General features: G+C 45.0%; 1 protein-coding gene across 6 annotated transcripts in view; it reads right to left on the bottom strand.

The window, feature by feature from the left end:
• LOC111967631 (protocadherin-19) overlaps positions 1-21,056 on the bottom strand; it is a 76,460-nt gene that overhangs the window by 23,280 nt on the left and 32,124 nt on the right. For 3 of the 6 annotated variants that reach the window (XM_023992812.1, XM_023992816.1, XM_023992814.1), the window contains exons 3-4: positions 5,958-6,013; positions 3,632-3,816 (exon numbers count right to left, since the gene is read on the bottom strand). In XM_023992812.1, coding sequence (XP_023848580.1) covers positions 3,632-3,816; positions 5,958-6,013 — 241 coding nt within the window. The remainder of the gene's footprint in view (positions 1-3,631; positions 3,817-5,957; positions 6,014-21,056) is intronic. The other 3 variants (XM_023992813.1, XM_023992815.1, XM_023992817.1) reach the window with 1 other exon arrangement.

Genomic DNA, 21,056 nt, shown 5'->3' with positions numbered 1-21,056 from the left:
AGTAAATAATGCAYGCTCTAGAACGCCCTTCAAGCCAATCGGAAATGGGTATTCAGCAATAGCTAATATCCTCTTGAAAAAGGTAGGAGGATGCAACAAGGGCCTTGTCTGAGGGGTCGCGGAAGAAGTATAGTGTGGCTGTGCCGATTCTGTCGAGCTTATAGCCCCGGCCCCATCGTACTCTTTAACTGTGTAATTAGAATGCTGAGATGGTAATGAAAGGACAATTCCATTTGGCTATGTCGTTACGTTCATGCATGTGTAAGGGTCTTTTGGTCAATTCATTTAATAATTATGAACAAGCCCTCAATACTGATGAACCCTCATGCTGATTTACTGCCACAGACTCCCTTTAAAGACAGACATTGCCTGCATGCCATATGGCACCCTATTTCCTACATAGTGGACTAATTTTGTCCAGGGCCCATATGCCCACTATATAGGGGATAAAGTGCCATTTGGGATTCAAGCTTAGAGAAAAATCAAGAAATTTGGTTCGGTGCTTTTCCCTGCTTCTTTTTCAACGGAGGGAGAAATTGGCCTGTAGCAAGACCATATTATAACTAGGTCTGGAGAAGGAGAGTGCAATAACAATAGCGACAAGGATCCAATTGCAAATCCAAATAGATATTTTGTCCTTATCTATTGTCTGCCTGGTAGCGGTAAATAGTCCCCGTCGTTCTGTTGACCAGTAGCGTTTATTTGTTCACATACATTCCAGGAGTTAGCATCCATCTCGCTGAAACTGATCAAATTAAGGCGAGTGTTAATGAAAAAAGAGCTGCATCTCAAAAAAGCCTTTCTCTCTTTCTTTGTCTCCCCCATTCCTCTATGTCTATTCCTTTTTCTCTACTTGTAATATTCTTCATGTACATCTTTGCTAGACTGTTGGACCTGTCAGTATGCATGTTTTGGAGAGGGTTGTGAAATAATTACGGCCAGCTAACCAAATAGGCAGTGAACTCACTAATCATTGTTCATTACTGTCTGACACTGCCAAGGCAGCAGTCCAAGGCCTTTTCAGGCAGCATTTCAATGCAGGACGTCACAATTGGCATGTCCCAATCCGAAGGAACCTTAAAATGCTGCCTTCTAAGGTGCCTTCATTCGGGCGTTTTTGAAGCCAGCATCCCATGTATCCTTTGCTGGACAGGCTGTACCATAAAATCTTGCGGCGCACCGAAAATTCGAAACAATTCTGAATTAATAGAGGACACAAGTCCCAGAGAACATTTTACAGAAGAATAAGGAATAGCTGAGAAATGCAAGTAAACTCAGCAAAAAAATAAATGTCCCTTTTTCAGGACCCTGTCTTTCAAAGATAATTCGTAAAAATCCAAATAACTTCACAGATCTTCATTGTAAAGTGATGAAACACTGTTTYCCATGCTTGCTCAATGACCCATAAACAATTAATGAACATTCACCTATGGAACGGTCGTTAACACTAACGGTTTACAGACGGTAGGCAATTAAGGTCACAGTTATGTAAACTTAGGACACTAAAGAGGCCTTTCTACTGACTCTGAAAAACACCAAAAGAAAGATGCCCAGGGTCCCTGCTCATCTGCGTGAACATGCCTTAGGACTGCAGATGTGGCCAGGGAAATAAATTGCAATGTCTTGATCGTCCTCGCAGTAGCAGACCACGTGTAACAACACCTGCACAGGATCGGTACATCCGAACATCACACTTGCGGGACAGGTACAGGATGGCAACAACAACTGCCTGAGTTACACCAGGAACCCACAATCCCTCCATCAGTGCTCAGACTGTCTGAAATAGGCTGAGAGAGGCTGGACTGAGGGCTTGTAGGCCTGTTGAAAGGCAGGTCCTCACCAGACATCACCGGCAACAACGTCGCCTGGACCAGACAGGACYGACATTAAGTGCTCTTCACTGATGTTCCCGTGGAAAAAAACATAAATCCCTCATAAATAATTTGGGTTAAAGTGTGATTGTTTCATTTTTCTTCATCTGTTAGTCCTTCATTCATTAGATTCTCTTTTTCGGAGCAAGGCTAAGAGGAGTGAGCAGGGAGCATTAAAATGGAAGACTCAGAAAATGTGCACATGTAGCTAGAGAGGCTCACTAGAGGGGTTTTGAGAAAATTGGAGGGAAAAATCACAGAGGGTTAGCATAAGGTGTGTGTGTGTTTGTTTGTTTGGGGGGAGGGGTAAAGGCTAGGGTTACGGCTAAGAAGTGCCTAACACTGGACGCCACACTTCGACTAGAATTTCAACATATTTCACCAAACCTGTCCTAAATTTTCCTCTATAGCAGAAGCCAATGACCAAGGAGTAGGCAAATTCAAACCAAACAAAGACAGACTGCAACGTGAAGCCTGCTGGGTAATATGCAGATGTGGTTTTCCCTATTGACCAATGGAGTTGTTTGATTGTTTCAAATTGCGAAGATGAAAGGCCTAGTCATCAAGACTGAACAAAGCAAGGCAATTCACTAGCTTCCTGTCTCTTCAGAAAATAAAGCAATTGTTAACTGGAGTAGGAGGCAAGCCAGTGAAATGGCTGCCGTTCATTTTGAGTTCATGCACTGAATCCACTGCTCTATGCTCTCCCAAGTCTGAGCACCTGTGTGTGTTCCCTTTTGAGCTGGATAAACACCCCCATGTGCATACAATGGTAGCACACAGGTCTGTGCCAGTTTCTATCCATCTAATTCTTGGTCTCACTCATTCTTGTTCTCTCACTCTCTCTATCTCCGTCTACAGGCATATCTTTAATTCTCTCTCACTTCAATATATTTCAATTCAATTTCTTCACAGGTCGGTGCCAGTTCTACCCACTACCTTTTTCTCAAACACACTCTCTCTCCCTCCATCTCCCTCCCTCTCACACTCATTCCCTCTCTCTCCCTCACCCTCCCTTTCTCTATGACCCTTCTTCACATAAGCTCCCCCTCTCCACTACTCTAAAACCATGGAACCAGGAAACACTAACATGACCACCTCCACTTCCCCTGCCAGGGAATCGGATGTCTTCTTAACCGTTGGAAGTCGGCAAGGAAACATCAACATTTATTCCTCTGCTAAATAATGCATGAGAGTGGTTACAACGCGATATGTAGATTTCAACCCACCTTTGTCAGCCATTCAAGCGCATCAGAAGTTGGCTGCCACCAAATACTACCAGACAGACATGGCTAGGCCTACAATCAGTCAATAATGTTACCAGAGCATCATATAAAGGGTAGCCTTGGCAGGGAGGGATCCCTCTACATTAGCAGCCTTAGTGGAGTTAGCACCGGGACTTCAAAGGGAATGTACTAAGGTGTTATTCACAATAAACAGATCTGAGGGGCCTTATCTGAGAGTGGGCACAATGGTACCGGTAAATGTGTTCTGCTTGATGTAAACACACAAATACACACCCAGGAATAGAATTAATTCAAATTCTATACACACACACACACACAAACACACACACAGGTCTGAGGCCTTATGTAGGAGTGGGTATAATGGACTGCTAAAGCTGCTCTAGTTGGAGGTGTAAACAGCAACACACAAGCTTCGTTTTACATACACAAGCTTTTACCAAGTATCTGATGGGGTAATTCAAAATCTAACACTAAGGGATGAATGATGAGTAACACAAAAAGCTTTCCACAAACCTTTTCTCCTACCTTGGTCAGGCAGCTGGCAGACGTTGGGGGGTACGGTCATATTGAGCACGTCGTTGACAGCCGTGTCTATGTAGTGGCCTCTCTGGACGTCGTGCTCACTGTCCGTCTGGTCGCTCTCTTCGTGCCCGCTGTCCTTCAGACTATTGCCCTCCAGGTCCTTGAATGTTGATGTGCTACAGAGGGACGGAGGGAGGGAGAGGGGGATGAGAAAGGAGAGAATGTTGATTTACTGTCACATCAACTTCTATCAGATTCTCTCCTCTCTCCTTCATCACGTCTCTCCCTCGATCCATTTCTCTCCTGTGTCCGTCTCTTTTTCACTGTTTCTTTCTTAGTTCTATTTTTTTTTWYATCTAAAAAACATTTTCTTCATATTGTCTCTCTTTCACTATCTCATCCTTGACTCTCGAACATGCGTGTCTCTCCACATCCTTCTCTCTCACACATTTCTCGAGACGAGGAGAGGGATAATGGGAATCTTCAGGACGACTCTTAACTCTGGCCTCAGCTGTCCAGAAGGACACGACTTCACGGTGTTCCACATTTTATTTCTGGAGGGATCAGAACCGTGCTACTTCTGCAGTAAATCGGAGGGTTGTGGTGGTGGAGGCACAGATTAACTCTGTTGGAGATTTTTGGGATTAAGAGGCCATTTTCAAACTCTGCTGATAGTGGAGCAAAGAGGCTGCAGGCTCTTGTAGTCTGTTTCTAAAAGGGACCATGTGGATGACGATGCACTGACTTCAAGGGCATCTCTAGGGTGAACCGTTGTGGCTATAAAGGGCCTGTCCGGATATTTACATCCTGTTTTTTTATCATTTAAATGTATGTAATTATATACCCATTGATTAATTAAGAATATCAGACGTAAATGCCTCATGAGCCCTGTCCCTCAGCTTTATAGCAAACCAAGTGTCGGGGCTGCCGTTGTGTTGTTTTTCAAATAACAGAGTGGGCCTTTAAAACGTCATGCAATTACACTCTACTGTTCAACAATCAGATGATAAATCAAGCATTCCAGGAAGGAAAGGAATATAGAAAATGCTATGAGCATGTACGTATGTGCACAGATTGAATCTGTCTTGTTTGGGGCTTAAAGTCAATAGAGGCAGGCAATCAACAGCTTCATAGTGTATGCATGATTTCCGTTCATTTGATTGCCACCCCACTGGAACAAATTGTGCTATACAAACAAGACTGCTATTGAGGGAGGAGGCGAATGTATACATCAAGAACCTCACGTAGGAGAAGAGAGGAGAAAGGAGAAAATAAAAAAATATAAGAGAAGGAAAGAGAAAAGACAAAAAGAAAAGAAACCGTAGCAACAGCAGTTCCCAGCTTTTCTTTGAGAGGCTTGCCTGGGAAAGGGGGAGAGAGGTACTGCAGTGACGGTAATGCTGGCTTTACCKCTCTCTGATGTTATCAGTGTAATTGCACCTGTCCCAGACAACAGGCCCACAGGCTCCTAGGGGATAGCTTTGTAGTGTGCTGCAGAGGCCCCTCGCTTAAATGTGCTTTGTTTACATAAACATAGGGACTTTTTGGGGAGGAAAATTGCCATAATGGCTTTTCAAAAAGCCGGGGACGGCCTCAAACAAAGGGAGGTTGGAATGTTCCGGAGCTGCAGGTAAAAAGTGAGAAATTATAGGCCTGGCCGCAAAAAAAAAGAAAAAATGCTGCAGGGCGTTATTAGAGTTGTCTACACTACCCCGCCGGAACCACGAGCTCACCTTATATCCTGCTTCAGGTGGACTCAGGAATGCACCATTAGTCCCATACCTCACAAAGATAACCTTTATGCTCTGCTCAATATTCTCAAAATGGGCAACTCAAATTAACTAATTAATGAATTAAGCATTGAGCTGATGTATTTTTTTTACACACAGATCCAATTGTGCCACGAACCTCTTGCAATATTGAAATCATGTTTCCGGCCCAAATTCTATTTGATTTCTTTAATCTTATTCATGATGTGTAAGTCGTTTTACGAGCCGTGTTTTAGCAGGAGTTTTTCATATTGCTCAACGTGTCTTGATTTTATTTTATGGGAATGGATGGAATTATTCATGATAATGTTAAAATATGTGCTTTGAAGATACAGACTTGAAAAATGTACCTAATATAGTAGTGAGGGATCATTTTAGAGTCTAATTCCAAATTAGATTATTGATTGTGTGAATTTGTAGTGAATACACAGAACAAACACTGTTTTTCACAACATGCACACTCATGCATTTGCAGCCCATAGCATCAGACAATTACGGATCACAACGGGTGATAGCGGAAAATATCAAATTGCCTAATCAAGACATACCTTTTGATAAGATGTGCTCGGCTGTTCACATAGCTGGAGTCGATATAATTATCCGTCTGTAACAGAAGATTGGGGGGGAGGAGGGAGAAGAGGGGGAGGAAAGGAGAGCAAAAACAGAAGAGATGCATTTAATTTCGTAGCGAACCAAAACATTTTACAACGGTAATTGCCTTTCAATAGAAATGTTATTTTACACAAAGTGAGCGAGCCTCAGCTTTCAAAGGACCTACACGGAGACAAGGAGAGAGAGAGGGCCGGCTAGGAACTGAGAGAACTAAGGAGAGTGCTGCAGTGAGCAGAGACAGTCCTCCATCCCTCCCTCAGTCCTCTACATCCCTACATCAGACCAAAGTCATACAAATGTGATCATTAGGGATGACAGTGCGTCATGCAGAGAGATAAAATGACGGAGAGAAGGAAGAAAAGTTTTCCCTTTTCTCCTCTCCAAATCTCTCTCTTTTCTCCTCAACCTTTTTGAGTGGATCTGAATCTATAAATACGTGTAAGAGGAGAAGAAGAAATTGAGAGCGTACCAGGGGGAATTCTTAACTTTTAAGAATGCAATTGCAGATTAAAAGCAAGCACGGAGGAATCTGCATACGATGGATCTCTGACCCGCATAGTTCAAAGGCATTGTGCATCATTCTTGGACAGGGGAGAGAAGGTCCATTGAGACGTCCCCTCGTGTCTGGTGAGCATCTACTCAGTCAAAGGCATCCTGTATTCAACGTAAAAAATAAAATCCCCCAACATTTATAGAAAGACTGTTATAGTAAGTTAGACAGGAGAGTGACAGGGGAGAGAGGGGACATTGAACAGGTAGTCCCTTGTGCCTGGCCAACATCCACTCACACCCAGATAACATGTCAAGAGGGTATCAAAGGCCCTCTCAAAGGACTTCCCCAGCCTGCCCATGAAAACTCCATGATCCGACCCTTTCAACATACTTTGATGAAGGTGTTTTCCTGTGGGAAGAGGGAGAAAAGGACATCACTCCTCTTAAATTCCACTCTCATAGACTCAGATATGCTATCTCAGATAAAGGATAAGGGATAGGGGGATAGTCAATGGCTCACGTCCGGTGATGAAGTGTTACCTCTGACAAAAGAGTCACCCCTATGATAAGAGACGTTAATGCAGGCGGTGGCACGAACTCACTGATTATCAAATGAGGGACAATATTTGCCAGCTCGGTCCTGCTGTTCAGGGGAGTGGGGAGCCGTGTGCGATGGTGAGGAAGTGAGGCAGGGTGACAAAATGTAGCGTGTTAGCTGGTGATGAAAAGTGAAACCCTTCCTCAATACCCACCCTATTTATTCCAGGTTGAGGCAGAAACCATAATGCAAAACCACAATGTAAAAGGGAGAGAGCGGCTTTTGATGCTTTTTATTGATACATCCTGACTTAAACACCCTATGAAACAACCCCCCCCCCCTCATTAAAAAGGCAAGAGTGTGTGAGAGAGAGTGGAAAGAGAGGCAGAGGACAGGAATGTAGATGCAAAACTTGCCCTTGTGTTCTTGTATGTTGATTTGCACTACACAAGAGCAAGGAGGCAGGCTGAGCCTGGTCTAAGAGCAAAATGTATTATATTTAACTAAAATCTGCGCCAGTTCAATTAGTATGATACGTTAAGTTACATTATTTGACCCGTTTAGTATGACATATAAAGTATTACATTTGACTGCTTTAGTATGATATGTTACATTTGGTATGTTTACATAAGACAGTGAGTTACTTTTTTGTAAGATGGCACCGGCTGATATGGAAGCTCTGCTTCTAGCTCCTAAGCAACTTTGCAGTATTTCATTTTTTTTCGCTTTCAGTTTTACGCGAGGTAGGAACTATTTTTTTTTGCTACACCCACTTAAATTTTGACTATTTTGTGCATGTCCATTACATGAAATCCAAAGAAAAATACATTTAAATTACAGGATATAATGCAACAAAATAGTAAAATCGCCAAGGGGGATGAATACTTTTGCAAGGCACTGTATTACATCGATAGGCCTAATGTAACTATATGTAACATATCTTTCTAAATGAAGTGGTGTGGATTTTGGTCAAATATAATTAAGTTTTGCTTTGAGACCAGGTTGATGCGGACTTGATGCGGCCTTCCAGAGTCGTGTTAACCTCTGGCAAATAGCACCCTGCTATGGTCTTTGAAACAATGGAACAACATTTTAAAACAGTGAAATGCTTACTTAYGGGTACTTTTTCAACTATGCAGAGTTAAAGGTATAGTTAAAGTGACTAGGCAACAGGATAGGTAATAGACAGTAGCAGCAGAGGGTAGCCATTTGATTTGCTATTTAGCACTCTTATGGCTTGGGGGTAGAAGCTGTTTAGGGTCCTGTTGGTTTCAGAATTGGTGCACTGGTACCGCTTGCTGTGCGGTAGCAGAGAGAACAGTCAATGGCTTGGGTGGCAAAAAGTCTTTGGTAATTTTTTCTGCCTTCCTAGCCTGGTTTAGAGGTCCTGGATGACAAGGAGCTTGGGCCCAGCGATGTACTGGGTCGTACTCATCACCCTCTGTAGCGCCTTGTTGTCGGGTGCCTTGCAGTTGCTGTACCAAGCGTTGATGCAGCCAATCAAGAATTCTCCATGGTGCAGCTGTAGAACTTTTTGAGGATCTGAGGGGCCATGCCTCTCTTGAGGGAGAAGCGGTGCTGTCGTGCCCTCTTCACAACTGTGTGGGTGTGTGTGGAACATGTTATTAATTCCTTGGTGATGTGAACACCGAAGAACTTGAAACTCTCGACCCACTCCACTACAGCTCCATGGATGTGGATTGGGGCATGCTCGCCACTCCGTTTCCTGTAGTCCACGATTAGTTTCTTTGTCTTGCTGTTGTTGAGGGAGATGTTGTTGTACTGTTGTGTCGTCAGCAAACTTGATGATGGTATTGGAGTCTCGCGCGGTAGTCATGGGTAAACAGGGAGTATAGGAGGGGACTAAGCACACACCCCTGAGGGGCCCGTGTTGATGGACAGCGTGGCAGATGTGTTGTTGCCTACCCTCACGCCTGGAGGCGGCACATCAGGAAGTCCAGGATTCAGGACTTCCTGATGGGCTGCACCCAGGCGGTGAGAGTAGCCAACAACACATTCGCTATGCTGACCATCAACACAGGGGCCCCTCATCCGTGTGTGCTTACTGTTTATTAATGCTAGGGAAATGCATGTCTGTGTTTGTTTTACTCTTTAGTAGCCCTGCCATTTTCTCTCCTAGCTTCAAGGACAAACACAATGCGTTCAAAAATATAATAATGTCATCAGCGCTAGCATTGTTCCCTGAGGAACTCGCAAGCCGAAACTCACCAGCTTTAGCAATGTACTGTACTAAAGAAGTAGTAAGTATTTTTGAAATATCACGTTCCCCCCAACAACTTACATACTAATATATCAGCTATACTGCAATGGTTAAATGTCAAAATGTTGACATATTGTGGTTGAAATATCGTGTTCCCCCCAGCAATATAAGTCACAGTTGTTATTGTGGTTGAAATATGTTATTTCCTCCACCCCCTCTGTCCAGTAGACTAGGCCCGCCAAAAATACCTCAATCACTGACCAAATAAGGCCATTGTTTTGTCGTCTCACCTCCACACCGGCTAATTACATCCGTGACAAGATAATATTGTAATTAGCGAAGGCGGCGGGACAGGCGGACTCCTGATTGCACCATCATCTCACAAATTTCAATCTTAACTCATTGTTATCAAGGAGATCATTTGTAAAGATCATCATTTAAAAGCTATTTTAATTAACATTTTATTAGCCGCCCTTAACTCATCTGTAATTATTGTTGATAGTTATTTTGTGGTTGGATGTGTATACACTGTACATAGACATATATTGTATCGTGGTTTTTTTGGGTGGAGCGTGCCACCTGTGCTCCACTTTGGTCCCAGTGAGCACTCATTATAATGCCTGGATCACAGAAATATAATTAATTTATTATATTTCTATGGCCAGGATTTCCATCTAGCCCGGGCATTCAGTGAGCGGCTAATGAATGTGCATGGCGGGAGTAACAAGGGGAAAACTTAGTATACATTTCCTGATGAATCTCACTTTGGCTCAAGCCCTGTAATTGGTTTGGAATAGTAAGCTCAGCGTTGAGTGTAGTCAGTCACCCTGGGAGTAGCGATGGTGGGAGGGATGATGCTTAAGCACTATAGTGCTTTAGTAGTCTACACACTGGGCTACGTCATCAGGACTGCATTTCCCCAAATGCACTGCTCCGTATTCACCACAGGTCATTCTATTGTAATCCCTTAAAGATACCCTAATGCCCCCTTATATTCGTCTAGGTTTTCTGCCCTTATAATGATTTGACCTGCCATTCAACTGTACAGTAGAGTAGCTTCAATGGACCTGTGTTCCGCCAAGGGACTCTAGTCATCAGTAAAATCAGAGCAGCAATAAAGCGAGCACATTTTCTCTATTATCACATAGTCAATGGCAATGAGCAAACACAAATCAGAAAAGGGCACAAACTTGCCTATTGCGTTCATGAGGAGGCACTCTGGAGAGGGCTTTTCTGAGGGAGAATACGGCCAGATAAATTAGCAGGGCGGCTTCCTGTAAAGAAATGCCCTCCGCCTTTATCTATCTGACCAACTTTAAAAAGCGGAGGAGGAAATGTCGATATTTCTTGCGCTGAGATCGAGTTTCAGGCCGATGGAGGACGAGGAGAGACTTTCTTAACTATCGCTAGGCCACCGCAAATGGCTACTTAATCAAGTTGGACAATGTGTTGTTGTGATCTGAGTGGCCCCAGTTTGACAGCCAGAGATACTCTATCCCTATAATTATTGTTCCGTTTCATCTGGAGAAGAGGAGGAGAGGAGGGTTAAAGCGTTTACGGGAGTATAAAAGACGATGGGTTGAATGAAAGTGGTGAACGAGGGAGGGTACAAGGGAGGGGGGAGATAGGTGAGACTTCTCTTTCTACTCACCCTCTAGCCCCAGCCTTAAGGCCTCCCCTTTCCCCTTCTCTCTTCCTCCCTCTTTTTCTCCCATGAAATTGGCACTAGTGGGATCCTCCTCGGTGACACTCTTTCTGCCACAGCAGAGAGAGGAAAAGCAATCTCCTCGCTTAGTCTCTGCCATGAGATTTGATTTACCTTCCTACCTAGCGTGACAATAGGTATTCATTGTATATGGGAGTGGAGAGGGGCACCCAGTGTGTGATTGTTTGTGTGTGTGTAGGAGAGGACGGGTTGGGAGCAGACACAAGCACCTAGCAAGTTCTGGTGTTGTCGGGAAAATAGAATAAAAAAATTTGAGGAAAGATCTTGACACGTTACAATTTTGCTTTCTTAAAAAAAAATCTCCACCGAGGCCCGATATATCAACCAATACAATTCAACTTGCATTTACAGAGGAGGGATGCAAAAAAAGCAAATGACTAACGCTTAAAACTCAAATGATTAATTATCGAAAATAAGGTCTGGAAAGAGGAATGCTCAATGCCCGTCGTTGATGCAGGCCTCTAATCATGTCAAGTTGTTCTGCAGAAACACTCAGCTGAGGCTGCATCAATTAAGTGAGCCACAAAGCCTCTGGCTACACCATTCCCTCTGTAATCTACAAAATATGAAAATAGTCCACAATATCATCAACATCGGAAAAAAAACACAAAGTCCCACGATTAAAACAGACTGAATTTTCATGCCTGATTTGGTCTTTCACACTCTCAGTTTGCAGTCTTGAAGTCATCTTATAGCTGGGCTTACTCATACGGTCCCTTGACTCCTGGGAAGGAAATGTTACCCATAATGAGCCATGTTGTTTCTATACTCTTCCCCAGGAAGGGGTCAGATAGTAGGGCTCAGTGAGCGAGAGGGAGGGGGGGCAGGAGGAAAGCTTAGTGTCTGAAGAAGCATCTGTTTACACACGTATGTATTCCTCCTTGTATAATGTTTCAGTGAAGCTGCAGAGGAGATGCTGTGTGTGTGTGTGTGTGTGTGTGTGGTGTGTGTGTGTGTGTGTGTGTGTGTGTGTGTGGCCTATCATCGCACACCCCGCTCTTGCACATTCCGATCGCGAGTAGAAACGCTCACCCATAAGCCTCTCACACTCTCTCTGTCACGCACATCTTTCTCTCTTTCCAAAAAATGCTGCTCTGACAAACTCTGATTTGCACGCCTGTGCTGGTGCCCCTGCCACAACTGCTACTGCTAACATTGGCCGCCACACCAGACCTGCCACTGTATAACCCGCTTCGCGCTGTGTGGCACTACCCATGACAGCACACCAGATCAGCACAGTACCTGCTAGCATTGGGATTTATGCAGCATTTACCAACGGGAGAGGGTAGAAATGCTCAACTAGCCTGTATGGGGTTGACAATATCCCCACATTCACCACTCTCCTCCTATTTCCCAACACACACACCTATAGAATGTCCTATAGATCCTCTACATCTGCTAGATTATAGATGTCCCTTTTCCCAGCCAGGAGGCTCAACCAGTAAACAGGGGTGAAAAAGCGCCCAAGGTACCACACCCATGGAACTAGTGGATTAGACTACACATTCCATTTCTGTACCCCTCCCCATGATGAATACGAGGGAGTACCATTTAATATCAATCGGCACCCTACAAACTCTAATTACGGCCGATCCATCGTCACAAGTGGGCACGTGTAAAGTTCTCGGCATCATTTCACTTAATCACCTGTCAATTCAGCCCCCAAACTCAATTTGCCCCAATTTGGAATCAAACGTATTATGAAAGTGAGTGACTTTTTGCGAGTAGTGAATGTAGTAACGGCTTTCTGAAAGCAGAACTAAGAAATGCATTTTCCACATTCTTAGTGTCTGCAGGCACTGTGGTCGTGCTACTATGTTCACACAGAGCCTGTGTCCCAAACGGCACTCTATTCCCTACATAGTGCACTACATTTGACCTGGGCCCATAGGGCTCTGGCCATAAGTTATGTACTATGCAGGGTATAGGTTGCCATTTGGGACACATTCACAGAAACATTAATAGCAGACAGAGTGAATCAAACGCTATCACACGACTGCCCTTGACCACGTGTTGGTGTCGTCGGCACTCTTTGAACCCGTCTATACAACCCGTCCGCCGAGGGAGGAAACACAAATGTCAACACAATGCTCCTACTTCCTGATTCCAGTCTTTCTCTCGTTCAGTCTCTTTTCTCTCGGCCTTCCCGTGTGAAACGGAAATAGTTGCCCATTCTGTTCATAAACAATTGCCATCTGCTTGTTTTAATAAACGGAGGAAAAGAAAACGGTGTGTGGATACTTTTTGAGTACTTTTTTCCTGCCTTGGCACCTGTAGTTACAAAGAGCGAGAGAGGAGGAGGCTCTCATGCCCTTGAGTTTTGAACCAGCAATAATGTAATAGCCTCCGTAGCCAATCCCAGGATATAACATCCCAGTCAGGCCTTATAGGCATCGTCTCCTTCGGCTCCATTTGTGTGCGAGTGAGTGGAGATGTGACTAATTATACATACATTAACTGCATTCATAATTCATGAGGTCGTCAAACGTTAACGCTACTCTCCCTCCTTTTTCCGTGTGATTAAAATATTTTAAATAATAGGCCCACGTCGAGATGTCTGTTGCTGCATTCTGGAGGACGGGGCTGAGAGCGTTGGTTTTAGCCCGGGTCTTGTTGTTGTTGTCTTACTAGAGAGAAGCATTGTTCTAGCCCACCGCACCCCCTGTTTCTAAGTGTCAGTCAGAGAGAGTCGGAGAGGAGCGGAATAGCACCTGTGTTGTGCTTTGTCAGTGTATCTGCCTTTGTGGTAAAATGCAAAYGAGACAGAGACAATGTATCCACTGAGAGTAGCAGGCTATCAGTGTAACATCCCGCTCAGTAGATTCACACCACTGACATAGAGAGAAGGGAGTATGGGGAACTGTGGTCACATCTCACAACTGTGTGTGTCGTGTGTGTCATGACGATATGTGTGTGCCTGTTTGTGTATGTCGGTGTGTGCGCGTTTTTTTTTTAAAGCTATCTGCCCGTCTGCTTTGAGTGAAATCCTGAAGGAATGCGTCAAGATTAAGATTTGGGGTTTTACATACTTAAAAGGGGAGGGAGAAACTCTTGGCTATCACATACTAGCTTTTTCAAAGGGATAAAAAGGCTTACTTTTCTCTTAAGCCTGYGAAACCTAATCAAACTCACATGGCAGGAACTTCCCCTGAGGCAGTCCCAGGGGATTTTCCTTAATTTGGATGTCAGGATAAAAAAGAAGAAGAAAAATATACTTTTCACACCCTCATCCCGAACTGGGAAAGTCTGCTCGGATGTCAACTGGGACAGGTGGACATTTGCGTCGAAATTCCCTGAACAGGCCCTGGAATTCCAGAATGATCATTCAAAGGAAGTCGGAACATCTAATCAGAATGAGGAATCCACGCAGATTTCCTCAGTTTTCCATTCTTCCGGTGGTAGGCGTGAAACCGGTGTGGTTACTATCCATTTTAGCTTTCCAAGTTGATTAACCTAGTGAGGATTTCGGCGGGCTTCGTCTCAATTGTGGATTTTCTCTGTTCACCAGTGTAAAAGGGGAGACTGTAATTTAATGTTCTTATCATTCCCACCGCTCCTGGTGAACATTACGTCCCTGTCACTAATCCCAAGTCTCCAATAGGAGCCCCTTTGCAGTATCTCCCACATTCTTAGGTCTAATAATCCTACATACTTAAAAGTGGCACTGGAAGTAGGCTGAGCTTTCATGATTAACACAGTCAGAAGACATTCAAACTATGCTCATTTACACTCTAATGTAAATATACAGTAGAGTAGAAAAATACCTATTGTAGGATACAGTTGTACTAATACAGAATACTACCGTAAAACTTCAATGAAACGCCAAGTGTCAAATGGCATATATAATTATGAAAAATACACTGCTCAAAAAAATAAAGGGAACACTTAAACAACACAATGTAACTCCAAGTCAATCACACTTCTGTGAAATCAAACTGTCCACTTAGGAAGCAACACTGATTGACAATAAATTTCACATGCGTTGTGCAAATGGAATAGACAACAGATGGAAATTATAGGCAATTAGCAAGACACCCCCAATAAAGGAATGTTTCTGCAGGTGGTGACCACAGACCACTTCTCAGTTCCCTATGCTTCCTGGCTGATGGTTTCGGTCACCTTTGAATGCTGGCGGTTGCTTTCACTCTAGTGGGTAGCATGAGACGGAGTCTACAACCCACACATGTGGCTCAGGTAGCAGTTCATCCAGGATGGCACATCATGCGAGCATTGTGCAAAAAGGTTTGCTGTGTCTGTCAGCGTAGTGTCCAGACGATGGAGCGCTACCAGGAGACAGGCCAGTACATCAGGAGACGTGGAGGAGGCTGTGAGAGGGCAACAACCCAGCAGCAGGACCCGCCTACCTCCGCCCTTTGGTGCAAGGAGGAGCACTGCCAGAGCCCTGCAAAATGACCTCCAGCAGCACAAATGTGCATGTGTCTGCTCAAACGGTCAGAAAACAGACTCCATGAGGGTGTATGAGGGCCCGACGTCCACAGGTGGGGTTGTGCTTACAGCCCACACCGTGCAGGACGTTTGGCATTTGCCAGAGAACCCAAGATTGGCAAATCGCCACGCTGCCCGGTGCTCTTCACAGATGAAAGCAGGTTCACACTGAGCACATGAGCCACATGTGACAGAGACAGAGTCTGGAGACGCCGTGGAGAACGTTCTGCTGCCTGCAACATCCTCCAGCATGACCCGTTTGGGCGGGTGGGTCAGTCATGGTGTGGGGTGGCATTTCTTTGTGGCCGCACAACGCCCTCCATGTGCTCGCCAAGGTAGCCTGACTGCCATTAGGTACCGAGATGAGATCCTCAGACCCCTTGTGAGACCATATGCTGAACATATGCACATTTGTGGCCTGCTCGAGGTCATTTTGCAGGGCTTCTGGCAGTGCACCTCCTGCACAAAGGCGGGTAGCGTGCCTGCTCAGGGTTGTTGCCCTCCTACGGCCTCCTCCACGTCTCCTGATGTACTGGCCTGTCTTCCTGGTAGCGCCTCCATGCTCTGGACACTACGCTGACAGACACAGCAAAACCTTTTTGCCACAGCTTGCATTGATGTGCCATCCTGGATGAACTGCACTACCTGAGCCACTTGTGTGGGTTGTAGACTCTGTCTCATGCTACCACTAGAGTGAAAGCACCGCCAGCATTCAAAAGTGACCAAAACATCAGCCAGGAAGCATAGGAACTGAGAAGTGGTCTGTGGTCACCACCTGCAGAACCATTCCTTTATTGGGGGTGTCTTGCTAATTGCCTATAATTTCCACCTTTTGTCTATTCCATTTGTACAACAGCATGCGAAATGTATTGTCAATCCGTGTTGCTTCCTAAGTGGACAGTTTGATTTCACAGAAGTGTGATTGACTTTGAGTTACATTGTGTTGTTTAAGTGTTCCCTTTTATTTTTTTGAGCAGTGTATATAGAAATAGCCTCCTGTCCCTTTTAATAGCCAGGCAACAGCACATATAGTAAGGTTATTTATACAGGTTTTTCTCATTGAGATAACATCTCTTTTCCAAGAGAGACCTGGTCCAATAGCAGCAGGGGGAACAATGTTTCAGACAAAACAACGTACATACACTAACACAACATTTAAACAAAACTATAAACACACATACAGGACAACAAAACATTTTACGTAAAACAGAACGTCTTGACTAAAAACAGCTGTTCTAAAAACAATTACACTCTTATATGATATATACATCAATCAAGTGTTTAAACTCCACTAGATCATCACATTTTAAAATGTTCAGGAGAGAATTCCAGGACCACGGAGCTAAGTAACTAAAACTATTTATACCATGACCTGTTCTATTTTTTGGTACTGTTAGAAGCAAATGAGAATGGGACCGTAATTGATATTTATTTACTGACCTGACTAAAAATGTACAGAGATAAAATGGCATTTTACCCAATATGGCCTTATAAATCAGTGTATACCAGTGTTTAAGCCTACGCAAGGTCAATGACGACCAGCCAACAGCGCCGTGGAGATCACAATGATGTGTTAGACATTTTTGATTTGTAATGAACCTAAGGGCTGCATGATACACTGAATCAAGTGCTCTCAGGGTAGTGGTTGAGGCCTGCATATATATAACATCACTATTTCATCAAATAAACACCGGGACTAAATTAAATGTTTATGAGGTTAGCATGAATCATTTACAAGTTTCATTGTTTGATTTGTTACATGAAATAATTCAGTAATGACTAAAAAAATATATGTTAATCACTACTTTTTATCACCAGTAAGAAACTGCTAGCCATTGGCTGCTAACAGCTGAGAACTGCTGGCTAACTGGCAAGAATGAAAACAGCCAACAACTTCGGAAGTACAGACCCTGTAACGCTCGTCGGAAGGATGAGACCAAGGTGCAGCATGATACGTGTTCATGCTTCTTTATTAAATACGAACACCAAACAAAACAAAAGAGAACAACGAACGTCACGTTTCATAGGCTACGCAGAGCTAACAAAAAACAACATCCCACAACCTAAAGTGGCAAAACAGGCTGCCTAAGTATGATACAGAGACAACGATAGACAGCTGTCCCTGATTGAGAACCATACGCGGCCAAAACATAGAATCACAAATCATAGAAATAAAGAACATAGAATGCCTACTCCAAATCACACCCTGACCAAACCAAATAGAGACATAAAAAGGCTCCCTAAGGTCAGGGCGTGACAGACGCCCCCCCCTAAAGGTGCGGACTCTGGCCGCAAAACCTGAACCTATAGGGGAGGGTCTGGGTGGGCATCTATCCGCGTTGGCGGCTCTGGTGCGGGACGTAGACACCGCTCCACCTCTGGCTCACCACACTTTGGTGGCGCCTCTGGTGCGGGGACCCGAGGCTCCGTGCCATGGATCATCACTGGAGGCTTTGTGCCATGGATCATCACTGGAGGCTTCGTGCCTTGGATCATCACTGGACCATGGAGACGCACTGGAGGTCTGGAAGGCAGAGCTGGCACAACCTGTCCTGGCTGGATGCTCACCCTAGCCCGGCAACTGCGGGGCGTTGGCACAGGACGTACTGGGCTGTGAGAGAGCACCGGAGACACTGTGCGTAGAGACGGCGCAGGATATACTGGGCCGAGGAGTCGCACTGGAGGTCTGGAGAGCAGAGCTGGCACAACCCGTCCTGGCTGGATGCTCACCCTAGCCCGGCAACTGCGGGGTGCTGGCACAGGACGTACTGGGCTGTGGACACGCACCGGAGACACAGTGCGCAGAGCCGGCGCAGGATATCCTGGACCGAAGAGACGCACTGGAGGCCAGATGCGCTGAGCCGGCACCATCCGTCCTGGCTGGATGCCCACTCTAGCCCGGCCGATGCGCGGAGCTGGAATATAGCGCACCGGGCTATSAGTGCGCACTGGAGACACACTGCGCAGAGCCACATAACATGGGGCCTGACTAGTCACACTGTCTCCACGGTAAGCACAAGGAGTTGGCTCAGGTCTCCAACCTGACTCAGCCAATCTCCTCGTGTGCCCCCCAAATGTTTTTTCTCGGGCTTCCGTGCTAGCCGTGTCCCCTCGTAATGCTGGGCCCCCTTTCTAGCTGCCTCCGCCTTCCTAGCTGCTTCCACCTGTTCCCATTGGAGGCAATCCTTCCCCGCCAGGATCTCCTCCCATGTCCAGGATCCTTTGCCGTCCAGGATGTCCTCCCATGTCCAGTCCTCCTTACCACGCTGCTTGGTCCGTTTGTGGTAGTATGTTCTGTAATGCTCGTCGGAAGGATGAGACCAAGGTGCAGCTTGGTACTTGTTCATGCTTCTTTATTAAATACGAACACCAGACAAAACAAAAAAAGAATAACGAACGTCACGTTTCATAGGCTACACAGAGCTAACAAAAACAACATCCCACAACCTAAAGTGGCAAAACAGGCTGCCTAAGTATGATTAAGAGACAACGATAGACAGCTGTCCCTGATTGAGAACCATACCCGGCCAACACATAGAATCACAAATCATAGAAATAAAGAACATAGAATGCCAACCCCAAATCACACCCTGACCAAACCAAGTAGAAACATAAAAAGGCTCTCTAAGATCAGGGTGTGACAGACCCCTATAAATCGTCAGATTGCCCTCTAGTGGTGGAAGTAAGAACTGCTGAAAATGCACAGTCAAAGAGGAGAATAATTATTCTGCCAAAGAAAAGTTTATAAATGTGAGACAGTTTGTAAATTAAATGAAGAAATTTATTAAAATGCTGGAAGTGAATGCTGGAATTAAACAATTAACTACGCAAATGAGCAAAAGCTGTGTGCATTAAGAAAATAGTTGCCTGTCTCTAATAAGTGCCTGTTGTGTTCAGTGATTTAGGTTTCACGGTAAGTACAGTATAGTAATACGATTCACAGTACAGCTGTGCCACAGGATTGCAAACGACCCAAAAATGTAATGTGTACATTATTTAATTATAGGATAAATACTTCCCTATGACATAACATTCGACGTCTCCGGGTCCTATCGGGCGTAGGGAGAGCTATCAATCAAAGACAGTGAACATTGTTGTGATCGCTTGACACAACAAAGTGAAGTAATGAAATGGTTCATCGGGGGGCTATATTCCCCCCCCCCCCCAAATATCTAGCAGGCACGACTGCTATGTTCGGTTGTCTTCTTCAGATTCCACCCCCCCTCTATCTCTCTCACTCGCTTCCGTCCTCGTCAGACTGGACAAGGTATCTTTCCAGACATTTTTTTTGGATTAAAAGCCAATTCCTGCTTGATCCGAAAATGTGGTCTGAAGCACCGTATGGATGGTTTCACGCAATTGCGGAGCTCCGGAGGCATACAGAGGCCAAATTGAGCTCCGACCGCATCGTCGAAAGTCTCTCAATTTTTTTAACAATAGCGCGTAGGTGATGTGGGAGTTCTGTATCTAGAAGAGACAGAGTTCTGTATCAACACAACAACTTCCTTCACAACGCTCTTTGCTGCTCTTCGAAGCAAAAAGTATGTTTGCTCAGACTTTCTGTCGGTGCAGTCAGCGGAAATGATGTATGGAGACGTCGGATTGACCATGCAGCGCCTTTAAGATTTGCGGCAGCTCATTACAGACGGGCTCGGCGAGCGGATGCATTCACTCTGAGATGGATTGAGTGGGTCTCGTTATGACATCGTTAATCTGACACTTGCGAAGGATGAGTCACACACACCACTGGCTAAGGGCAGTAACAGTCACATACAAACACCACTCTCTCTGCCTCCAGAGGTTGCGGCTGATTTGGATACAGGAGGACTTCACAGTGCTTATTAATCCTTCGTAGGCCTGAATACTCACTTAAAACAAACCACATTTACACAATGGGCTGGCTGGCCACTCTGACAGGAGGGGTGGTGGGTTGGACTTGATCTAAGGCATGTGTGCAGGTGCTAAGAGCTTCACACACACGTCTACACCTACAGTACCAGTTCCCATTCACTCACTCACTCCCATTCAAAGAAAAACACACAACCACACCACACACAACACACACCCACACACACACACACACACACACACACACACACACAACACACACACACACACACCACTACGGATGCTCTTTCGTGTCACAGAAGTGAAAGCCAATATATGTGCTCAAAGCACTGGTGAATGGTGGATATGATAGGGCAGCTCACTAACTGGTGAAACATAGATGGGGAGGGGGGGGGGGTGTAATAGACAGATGGGCATGTATCGGTGGCTGCTAACCACAGCAAGGCTGCTCCAATCACGGCTCCCATCCAGTAATGGAAGGCCCTAGTTAGCTTTGAGTCCCCCTGTTGCCGACGGGGCACATCCGGTCCTAATTTTTTGTATTGGTCTTTCTAGGCAGCTGTCAGCTAGCGTGAGATTGATGGGAGCCACGTTACCACCCCAAGCACGTCACACATCTGTACAGCCAGGAGTAGCAGCTTGGTCAACAGGGGCCATCGGGTCATCAGTCATACCAACAACATTCTATCTATCACAACTCGACGGTGAATGTAATTCACACTGTCATGTTTGTTTTAGTTCAACCACCTTATTTCAATAAGCAA

The sequence above is a fragment of the Salvelinus sp. IW2-2015 genome, linkage group LG8 (assembly GCF_002910315.2).
Source record: "Salvelinus sp. IW2-2015 linkage group LG8, ASM291031v2, whole genome shotgun sequence".
Taxonomy (NCBI): domain Eukaryota; kingdom Metazoa; phylum Chordata; class Actinopteri; order Salmoniformes; family Salmonidae; genus Salvelinus; species Salvelinus sp. IW2-2015.
Note: the sequence above shows the minus strand (reverse complement) of the source record. Positions and strands in the feature narration are given on the sequence as shown.